The sequence below is a fragment of the Elephantulus edwardii genome, unplaced genomic scaffold (genome assembly GCF_000299155.1).
Source record: "Elephantulus edwardii isolate Elephantulus edwardi_28Jun2011 unplaced genomic scaffold, EleEdw1.0 scaffold00537, whole genome shotgun sequence".
Classification (NCBI taxonomy): Eukaryota; Metazoa; Chordata; class Mammalia; order Macroscelidea; family Macroscelididae; genus Elephantulus; species Elephantulus edwardii.
The window spans coordinates 48,891-60,197 of NW_006400287.1; the positions used below are offsets into that span (position 1 = coordinate 48,891).

The 11,307-nt window shown below is 41.0% G+C and overlaps 1 protein-coding gene across 1 annotated transcript in view; it reads left to right on the forward strand.

Moving 5' to 3' along the window:
- Nucleotides 1-11,307, forward strand: part of ABCC12 (ATP-binding cassette, sub-family C (CFTR/MRP), member 12) — a gene marked incomplete at its 5' end in the record, with an annotated part of 72,120 nt that overhangs the window by 42,301 nt on the left and 18,512 nt on the right. Inside the window, 2 exons of the mRNA XM_006903208.1 lie at nucleotides 155-292; nucleotides 5,970-6,156. Coding sequence (XP_006903270.1) covers nucleotides 155-292; nucleotides 5,970-6,156 — 325 coding nt within the window. The remainder of the gene's footprint in view (nucleotides 1-154; nucleotides 293-5,969; nucleotides 6,157-11,307) is intronic.

Below are 11,307 nucleotides of genomic sequence, written 5' to 3' on the forward strand. Positions count from 1 at the left end.
GACTGGTACAGGAGGAGATTGTTCCTCCTTCCCCGGCAGAGCATCTGAGAAACATCTCTGCTTTAAACTCTGGGTTGACGAAGTACTTGAATCTGAATGTTGAGTACACGCCCACAGAGATGCCTCTCTTGGCCCCCCCTTACCTCTCCTGCAGCGTGTTCCACAGAGGAGTCCAGGAGCTCAAGAAGGTGGAGAACATCAGCCGCTCGCCCTGGTTTTCCCATATAACCTCATCCATGCAAGGCTTGGGCATCATTCACGCCTATGACAAGAAGGAGGACTGTATCAACAAGTGAGTGAGTCCTGGCCGGGCCCCGGACCCAGTGTTCCCTACTTCATGCCTGGCAAGGACAGGAGATCATGGGAGCAAACAGCTTTTCTGGCTTTGAGGAGGGAAGCCTGATTGTCTGATGACTCACCTTAGATGAGGAATTGGCACATCTGAGGAGAGAAACTCTTAAGATACTTGGGTTGTTTCCCCAGCTTTCAGGGTCCCACGGAGGTGTGAATTACGGGAGCTCATTCAATGACGACTTCAAAATGTGATTTCACGTGTGTTGTTTTCCACTATAATTATAAACTATTTTCACTTCAGGAACATGTGAGAAAGTAGTGAGAAGGTGAAAAATATCCCTCATAGGTCTCACCCCAAATTCTGTTCATGTTTCATATGCTTTTTTCAAGTCTTTATTGTTGTTGTTCATAGTATTTTCTTTTTCTTGACTCTTTTTTCTTTTCCTTAACAATGTAAAATAGAAATTGTCATGTGATTATATATTGTTGTTGTTATGCGCCATCGAGTCCCCTGGGACGCATAGCAACCCTATGTACAACAGTCCTAAACCCTGCTCTATCTTGTGCCAATCTCACAGTCTCTGACACAACTATTCCCATCGCCCCAGTCACTGAAACAATCCATCTCATCCAGGGTCTTCCTCTTCTGTGCTGTCGCCCCACCTTCCCAAGCATGAATCCCTCTCCAAGGACTGGTCCTTCCTTACAACATGTCCAAAGAATGTCAGATGATGTAAAAGTAATACTTAAAAAGTAATATTAAACTCCACCTGTTGCTTGGTGACACTGAGTTGACCAAAACTCACAGCCCCCCTGTGAACAACAGACTGAGTCTTGCTCCATCCTGCTCCAACCTCACAGTCTCTGATGTGCTCCAACTACTAGACAAACTAACATTCTCCTCCTTAAAATGTTGTGGGAACTATATTCATACATTTCTGATACATATACCAGCAAAAAATGATCTAAAATGTTATATAAATTATAGCTATCATAGTACATTCATTGTTGGAATAAGCAACCCCGATCTTAGGACTATCTCTCTCCCTCATATACACACTCACGCATACATACGTATACACACTTTTATCCCCTCTCTCAAGTCATAATTCACTGAGGCCCATGGAGGGTTCAGTGCTCCAGTTAGGTAACCAGTCTTGCCTTTCATGTGGAGTTTTGTTGTCTCTACGAGCCTTGAAGTCTTTTCTAAGATCCTTCTGTGTCTAACTGGAAGATAGAGGAAAGAGGATGATGAGGAATGGCACACAAAGAATTTGTGGAATCATGATAGATGGAGAAAAGGTTGAGGCTGTTAACAATTTCATCTTGCTCCAGTCCACAATCAGCACTCTTGGCATCCGTCAGGAAATCCAAAGATGTGTTCTTTTGGGAAAGTCTGCTGTCAGGGACCTCTCCAGAGAGCTAAAGAGCAATGATGCCAGTTCAGGTGCTCCTAGGGTCTTAGTATAGCTAAGACTAATGTGCGTCTGACCCAGGCCATGGCCTTCTCAATTACTTGCTTTGCATCTAAGAGTTGAATGGTGACTAAGGATGACAGAGAAAGAATTAATGCCTTTGAGTTGTGCTGGAGAAGAGTGTTGAACATACGATGAACTGTCAAAAGAACAGACAGGTCTGTCATGGAGACGGAGAAACCAGATTGCTTCTTGCTCCATCTCTCATACTTTGGGTGTGTTACCAAGAGAAACTAGTCCTTGGAGAAGAAAATCATGCTTGGAAGGCTGGAATGGGATAGTGCAGGAGAGGAAGACCCTGGATGAGATGGATTGAGCTGGTGGCTGTGGCAATGGTGTCAAGGATGATGAAGTTGGCTCAGAATAAGGCAAGTTTCAGAGTCCTTTTTCATAGAGTCATTCTGAGTTATAGTCAACAGTTTTTGTTGTTATGTGCCATCAAGTTGCCTGTGATCCATAGTGACCCTATGTACAACAGCTCTGAAGCCTGCCCTGTCCGGAGTCAGTCTCGCTGATTCTGACACACCAACCCCTATTGCCCAGTTACTATTTCAATCTGTCTCATCTAGGGTCTTCCTCTCCTGTGCTGTCCCTCCACCCTTCCAAGCATGAGAGTTGACTAGATGACACATAATAACAGCAACCACTCTGGTGACAATAGCTGTCACTTCTATATACATTCATTAAGGCATGCAATTTGAATCCACTAGATGCTCCTGGAGACAGATGGGCAATCTCCTTCAGTGTGATTAACTGCCTCTGAAAACTCATTGGAAGGTGAGCTATGGATCAGTTCAGATTCAATGGTACATAAGAAAGCAACATATACTTTCTGTAGGGAGCCCTTGGAGCCTAGTGGTAAGAAGCTGTGATGCAATCCCATAGGTACATGATTTGAATCCATCAACTGCTCCACAGGAGGAGAATGGACAATCTCCTTTGTGTAATTTGTTGTTACTGTGTACAGTTGAGTCTGAACCAATTCATAGGTGACCCCCTAGTGGGTTTTCAGAGGTGGTGAATCGCATGGGAAGCAATTGCTCTTCTTTGTCCTGACAAGCAGCTGTTGGATTCGAATCACATACCTTTGTTGCAAACTTCTTACAGCCCCTGAAAACTCACTGGAGGGTAAACTATGAGTCAGTTCTGACTCTATGGCGCAGAGTAACAAGTACAACAAGGCGTTCATTAACCAAAGTTTAGTCACGTGGCTTCATCAAACTGCAGGGAAATGTAGTCTGTGGGAGTCCAGAGATGAAAAAGAGAGCTTGGTGATTCTATGCAGTCTCTATCGTATAGTTGTTTATATTTCCCCCTCATCTTTAAAAAGCTAACACACATTTCAGGCTAATTGCATCTAATTTTCTTTCTCATCGTCTGCATACTTTGCCACTCAGCATCGCAGTATAGACTTGATATCACAGCTCTGTCTTTAGCAGCTAGTTTTGCTGCTAATTTGATATGGACATTATCCATCAAAAGTCCTGCCTCGTTTCCAAGCCTTTGTCAAGAGGAAAAGGCTCCCAACAATGGAGCCATTCATCCACAAAAAGCAAAGTTGTTTTAAGCTTTGACTTTCCTGTAGCTTCTCCTCCAAGGTTCCCATGACTGATGGAGTCTTTCTTCTTTTAATATTTTCTTTCCTATTATACATGTTCCAGAAGGTTTGGGTTTCTGACATGTAATCTGCCACTCGATGAGAAATGCTATAACATTAAAAAAAAAAGCTTTGAGGTCAAATTTCAATTTGATCTCAGCTACTGATTTTGCTTCTGTTCAGTCTAACCAAGCACAGAGATAAGACCACAGATGACTTCTAAGTCACTTAAGCTCTCAGGCGAATTTGTAGGCTTTATTATCTACATGATAGGCACGTTGTGGAATTGGAAGAATATTTTGACCAGTCCCTGGAGAAAACAAATTGAAGTGGAAACAGGAGAAAGTCCAGGATAGATGGCCAAAGGTGGAACCTTTATGATAGATAGACTCTTGAGGAATTCTGAAACGAAATACAACTGCAATGCCTGTTGCTATTCACAACTGTGCTAGTTTTGGAATCTCTACTCTTCATGAAGATAAACATAAAAAAACAATGTTCAATCTGTTGTTATTATGTGCCCTCGAGTCACTTGCAACTCATAGCGACCCAATGTGCAACATCTCTGAACCCTGTTCTATCCTGAGCCAACTTCATTGTCTCTGCCACTACTATCTCCATTACCCCAGTCACTGAGTCAATCCATCTCATCGAGGGTCTTCCTCTCTTGTGCTGTCCCTCCACCCTCCCAAGCATGACCTCCCTTTCCAAGGACTGGTTCCTCCTTGCAATATGCCCAAAGCATGTCAGATGAAGCTTCAGAATCTTTGCCTTTAAGGAGCAGCCTGGTTTCATCTTCTCCAGGACAAAACCTGTTTGTTCTCCTGGCAGTCCATGGTATATCCAATGTATAGTCATGGGGATCCTTCTGTTCTACAGTTATGAAGATCCTATGGAACATAGTTCTACTCTGTAACACTTGGGGTTGTCATGAGTTAGAATTGTCCTGATGGCGACCAGTTAAAAGTCCTTGAATGGTAAAAATGGTTAAGTACTTGCCTATTAGTCTAAAGGCTGGCAGTTCTAACCCACTTAGAGCTAGCTGCCTTGGAAGAAAGGCTTGGCGATCTACATTTAAAAAGCACCAGCCTTGAAATTCCTTCTGTTTCCACTTAAATTTGTTTTCTCCAGGGTTTGGTCAAAATACTCTTCCAAATGCCACAACATGCCTATCATGTAGGAATTCCTCCCTAAGGTACTTGGAGTTACCATGGTCAGAGTCAATTCAGTGCTAACTAGTTGGGTTGATCATCAAAGCCAAAGCTTTCTCTTTTTGTCCAGAAGTTTATAGTGGTAAGGTTGTGTAGGTGTGCATACGTAGGAATTAAAAGGGGCATCTGACTTATTCTTTTAAGTATCTCCTTTTCATGAACCTGATCCCTTGATTCTGGTGTAGGAGGAGGCCAGGGGCAACACATATTTTCAGGCAAATGCCCCATCCAGACCATTCTCTCATTTCTGCTACTCCAGCTCGCTGCGCAGATGTGGTGTGTTAGGGTGAATGTCCAATGGGAATAAATCCCTAGAAACTCTGCTAAATACTTTCTTGCTGATAAGATCCCAAGGGACTTCCAGCTAGGCTCTGTCTGGCAGCATCCATGATGCTGCATTCCTCCAATATAGCAGATTTCTTCTGCCTGGGATTTCTACATCGAGTCTGAATGCTTACACATTGCCTTCGTTAAACCCTCTCAACTTGAGAAACGACAGGAACTGGTGAGACCTGCTTTTCCTAATTCAAATGAGGTGCTCTTGATTCAGTTCCAATTCACGGCAATCACACGTGTGTCAGAACAGAACTGTTGTCCATAGAGTTTTCAGGAGATGTTTTTGGGCAGTAGATTGCCAGACTTGTTTTCTGAAGTTCCTCTAAGTGACTCAAACAACCAGCCTTTCCACCAGCATCCAAGTGTGTTAATCCTTCGTACAACCCAGGAACTCCCATACATCCGGGGAACAAGGGACTCCGGGCGGTAGATCTTGTCCCTCTCACTGGCTCCATCATTCCCTGTCACCCTCCTCTCTGTTCTTTCTCATTCCACTAATCTGTCTGGCTCAGTGGACATATGATAGGAGATAATATGTCAGTTTCTTCTCTTTGAAGAGATCCTTACACACTATCAGCAACTTCATCGACACTCCTCTTTCTGAATGGGGTGAGGGACAAGTTAGGCCCCTTCTTCACCCTCCTTTGCCATCACAATGACTTTTCTTAACTGTGACCTCCTCCCAAGCCCTTCTCATTGGAAGTTCTGCAAAGTGTTTGGCAGTGGAGGACTCTTAAGATGGGATCCATTAAAGTCAGAATCCGAGGTACCTTTTGTTCTCAATTATAGGGTTCAGTTGCACTTTCAGAAAAGAAAAGTCCACGTAATACCATACTCTACTGCTACACGAATTTTCTTAACATATATGAAAATTGAATATATCGCAGAGTCAAAAGGACATGATCATATGTTTACTTTTGTGGGGTTTATTATATCTGAGTGTCTCTCCCCTTGGTTAAAAGTTTCTCTAGCCTTATTCCTACACTAGTGTTAAACCTAAACCCATGGAAGCATACCTAATCTCCTATTTTACCTGATTTTTTTTTTCAATTTTAGGTTTAAAATGCTTAATGATGAAAATTCCAGTCACCTCCTCTATTTTAATTGTGCTCTCAGATGGTTTGCTCTGAGAATGGATGTCCTCATGAACATTGTTACTTTGATCGTGGCCTTGCTGGTGACCCTCAGTTTCTCCTCAATCAGTGCTTCTTCCAAAGGCTTGTCGCTGTCTTACATCATCCAGGTAACACTTAGTGCAAAGTTGGGCTGGGCTAGGAGGCTCTGGTGTATGGAATAGATCACAGACAGAAAACTCAACTCAAATGCATTTAAACAATCATTTGGTAATCCCCACAATTAAAATTTCTGGCAATATATGGGTTTCAGGCGTAGTTTGATCATGGCTACAACTTAATTTCTTGATGATGCTCTTTGCTTTGTCCTGTACTGTGATGGCCTCAGTCTTAGGCAGGCCTCACTTATGGTTGTAGAGTGATGAATCTTCTAGGGGCTAGGAGAAAAAAGAGAGGCCCACTTTTAATGGATTAACTTGGACAAACCAGGATGAAATCGTAGTTTGATGGGGTTGGGATTATTTGCATAAACCAAAGGCTGACATTATATTTCACTCTCACTCTCAAGTCACACACATAGATACCTATCTCACAACGGGGAGAGTGGAATGTATGTTGGAGAAGAAACCATGAATTCTATGACAAATTTTTTTTAAAAATATTGTTAATGTTTTGATTTTTTCTTTTGAATAAATTGAATAATAAGGAAATCTGTAGCTTTAATGCTTCAGACTCTTTTCTGAGCCCTGATAATGATAAATGGATTATCATATCCATACTGTCATAATCTGCTACTTTACAAGAAAATTGAGGTACAGAAAAGCTTGGCCAAAATAACATACCTGTTAAATCAGACTTAACTCTGTTAAGTCTGCTTGTCTAAATTTCATTTCTTTATATGTGCCTCTTATTTTCTCCATGGAAGTTTTTATGGTGGTGGTGGTGTGTGTTATCAAGTCAGAATCGACCCCCAGCTGACCTTCCAGTGGGCTTTCAGGGACAGTTAATTACAGAATGGGGAGGAGATCGCCCATCCTTCACCTTTGGAGCAGCTGGTGGATTTGAATCCTGTGCCTTTGGGATTGCAGGTAGCTTCTTACCACTAGGCCACCAGAGCGAGGCCACCTTTTTCTTTGTTGTTGTTGTTGTGAACAGTCAGAACCAAACCATAGCTGACCCTCCAGTGGGCCCAAGGAGCAGCCGCCCATTTCTTTGTGTTGGCAGCACAAATCCTTACCACTAAGCCAAGCAGAACTCCCTCCCTTTATCTTTGGTGCTCTGAAATTCCAGGCCAATATATCTGAGTGTGAGATTTACTTCATAAAATAGTTATTCTGTCAAAACTTGCTCTTAGAGATTCATGTCAAATCCTCTTCATTTTGGGAGAAAAAAAAATCCAACAAAACCTTTTTTCTTTCCTTCCTCTTTCTGTTTTCTCTGTCTGTGACTTTTATTGGTTGAATATTGAATTTCACATCAGTCCTGATTTCTTTCTTTTTTTTATTGTAAACGTTCCCTTTTCTTGTCTTTCATGCTTCTTCTGGAACTTTCCTTAGTCTTGTCATCTAGCTACTCTTTCAAGTTTTAAGTTTGAAATCACTTATTTATTTCCTTAAGTTCTTTCTTACGCTCTGAGTTGGTCTTGTTCTCTGACTCTAAGGCAATCAGTTACTCAGCATTGAAATGGCTGTGATATATTTTTAGTGTCTCTGAGTATATTAATTAAAGGAGTCCCACCCCTTTAAATTCCTTCCCTTCTTTGACTTATGTCTGACTCCCTCCACTGACCTCAGGATGAGGTTTCTCTTTATTGGGCTGCTTCTTTTCTATGGCACTATTTTTACCCGTTTATTTCTTAATATAATTCTGTTAATAACAGCTCACAGAATTGGATTTTTCCTCTGCCTGTATGTATCTTGTGAAGTAGCTTTTGATGAGACGTTTGCTATCTGTGAGTGAACAGGAGGGATTTTTTCACAGACTGACTTAGTTACAGTAAAGAAGGCAGGGAATTGGCCTTTAAGACACCCAAATGATAGATTTAAGGAGATTTTATTTAGAGTTCCAGCACTTACTCTGGGGTCCTGGTAATGAATTCAGTTTCTTTAAAGAAGAATGTTTGTGTGTTTGTTCTGGCCTAGGGATAACGTGTCTCACTCCCTCTGGATGGGAGAGAGAAGTAAGGTAGGTTAACTAGATCAGGCAGGAGTAAGTGTCTACAGATAGACTATAAATTAATTAGCATCTTTATGTGCCCCCTTCGCACACCTGCAGTCTGTCTGGTTTACGCCACATAGAGGTCTTTAAGCCCCCGTGGCTTTCTGCTTTTATTTTATCTACTATTTTATTCTCTTTCCATCTTCCAGAAATATATTCAGATCTCTACATCTAATGATCTATCTCCTCTACTTCCTATCAAAGACGTATTATTTTTGTTATCTGATATCTTTAAAGTAGTATTTTATGAGGGAATAAAAAGAAAAAAACCAAACAAACATATGCTTAGTATACTTTATGTTAAGGAGGGAAATTAAATTTTCTCTGGGTAGCCAGTCTTTCTCATAAATAGATACTTTGACTTATTTTTGCCTATTGGACTATAAACCAAGATTCTGAATGGCTTCCTCTAATTGGTTCAAATAAAACAGCTTTTCCCAATTAAGGTCATGCTTTTGGGGGGCTGTTACAGCATTCTGTGATATTATTTGCCAATGTTCCTCCAAGGCCAGCGAAGAATTTGCACACTATTGAGATCTGTGGGAATGCTTCCTCTCCAGCAGGCTTCATTGAACATTATTAGCTTCTTTGGAGAACTCTGGATCACAATGACAGAGCTTCAGTGGAGAGTACAGGGAACTCCCTGGATAGATGAGATATTGGTGTCAAATCCCACAGGGCAGAAAGTAGATGCAAAGTCATATCATGTCACAGAAGAGAGTCGGATCAATAAGCAGTTAGTGGGCCCAGCATGGTGCCAATGTGAGATCTGAACAGGAAGAAGACTTATTTGGTTATTTTCTTTCTGTCTGTTTATCTATCTATCTATCTATCTATCATCTATATATCATCTATCTATCTATCTATCATCTATTATTTTCATATTTTCATTGTGATTTTAAGGAAAGTTTACAGAAAACTTGGATTTTCATTCAATCATTGTTGCACATTTTCCTCCCTACCCCCACCCCAGTTTGCTTTTCTCTTTAAAGAATTCCTTCATTGTTGCACAATTTCTCCCCTCCCACCCACCTTGGTCCACTTCGCTATGTACCTCTTATTCTGGCCTGTTGTCATGTAAACAATGCTTAATCTTATATTCATTTTAAGCCGTTCTTTTCCTCATCTGTTCCAATGTGGTGTTCATTCTTAAGGAACTCACACTCTTGTGTTGCTAGTTGTCATTGAACTGATTCTAATTCATGGTAGCATCATATATGCAGAGTAGACTGCTTGCTCCATGGAGTTTTCAATACTATGACATTTGGGGAGCTTTTTTTTTTTCTTTTCAGTCCTGCCTTCCAAGGTACCTCTGGGTGGATTCAAGCTTCCAACCTCTTGGCTTGGTTGAGGGGTTGTTAAGTTATTTTTTTTTAAAGTACATATATTAATGACAAACAGAAATGATTGTCCTAGTCAAGGTTCATCCACTCATTCACTGAGCTCTTACTGACAAACAAGCACTCCTCTTGACTAATGTTTATTCATCATTTAAAAAGCTGGACAAGACTCTATCCTTATGGAGCTTACCTTCTAGTAGGGAGAAGGAATACGGTAAGACATAAGTTAACAATAAAATAGTTGCAAGTACTGTAGAGATTATGTAGTCAGGCAGGTGGGCAGTAGGGAAGCAATGTTCGACTTAACAATCAGAAGAAGCCACTTCTGGAGGTGACTTTTGAGCTGAATTATGAATGTGGAGAGACACAGGAGACTCAAAGAATGAGTGACAAGGGTAGGCATAAATATAAGCTTGGTACATTTGAGGAATCAGAATTCTATGTGACTTGAGCTGAGAGGCAGAGTAAGACCTGATGGGCTGGAAGAAATAGAATGTGTGGACCTTTTTAGGCCGTGGAGAGGAAAACTGACTGTACTCTAAGACAGTTTCTTAGCTCTGACCCTATGCATATAGGGTGGACAATCCTTGTGATTGGACTGGACAATCCTTTTTACTGAGGTGCTTTCCTATGCATTGAAGGATGTTTAGAAACATCCTTGACCTCCACCTACTAAGTGCCATTAGTGTCTCCCCTCCCATACATACATCCATTTGTGATGATAAAAAAATGTCTCCAGAGTTCCCTAGGTCTGCTGTAACATACCACAGAGGTGGTGGCTTATAAAAACAAAACCTCTTTTCTCATAATTTTGGAAGCTAATTATCAAAGTAAAGATGCCAGCAGACCCATGTTCTTGCCAAAGGTCCTCAAGGAAGAGGCTTCTTGTCTCTTGTAGCTTCTGACTTGAACCTGCAGCTCAGTTCTGCCATCATATGGCCCTTTCCCCTCTGTTTGTCTCTGTGGGTCTCTTTCCTCTCTGTAGGAAACCACTTAGATGGGATTTGAATCTACTTAACTCCATTGTCATTTAACTGAGCCTATTTTCAGGCCAGACTGTATTCACAGGGACCAGAGTTAGGATTTCTTTTCTTTTTTTTTTTTTTTTTTTTTGAAATCATCTGGAAAATGATGAGCACATTTAATTTTTAAGTGTTCATGTATTTTTCTGTTTATTGTGATTTGAGTGAAAGTCCACAAAGCAAACGGGTTTCCTAGCCAAGCATTCATACATATTTTATTGTATGACGTTAATAATAATTCTCAAAGTGCTAACTTCTCACTTCCTCCCTGTAATTTTTGTTTCCATTAATTTTTCTGTTCTACCCTATTTTACCTTCTGAGTTTTATTCTTGGGAAAGTACTTCTATTTTGATCTTCTGCAGTTGATTTTTTTTCCCCTAGGGAGTGAGTACCTTCCTGGGGTTACTGTTCACCTTCTGAGCTTCTATTTTTTTTTTATTTTTTTTTTTGAGCAATGAGGGATTTTGCTTCACGTTCAAGGGATGACTAAGGGCCATAGACTTGGGATTTTCACTAGTTTCTATTGGAGCAGATATTTTAATGTTTTGAGTCTTGTTCCACGATTTTTGCTCATTCAATTAAGGACCCTTTTAGAGTGGCCAGCTGTTGTAGGGGGGCACCACCTAGTTCTTCTGGTCTCAGAGATGGTCCTGATAGTTAAGGTTCAAGTGATCCATTAGTCCTTTGAACTAATTGTTTCTATACTTCTTTCCTCTCCTCTCCTCTCCTCTCCTCTCCTCT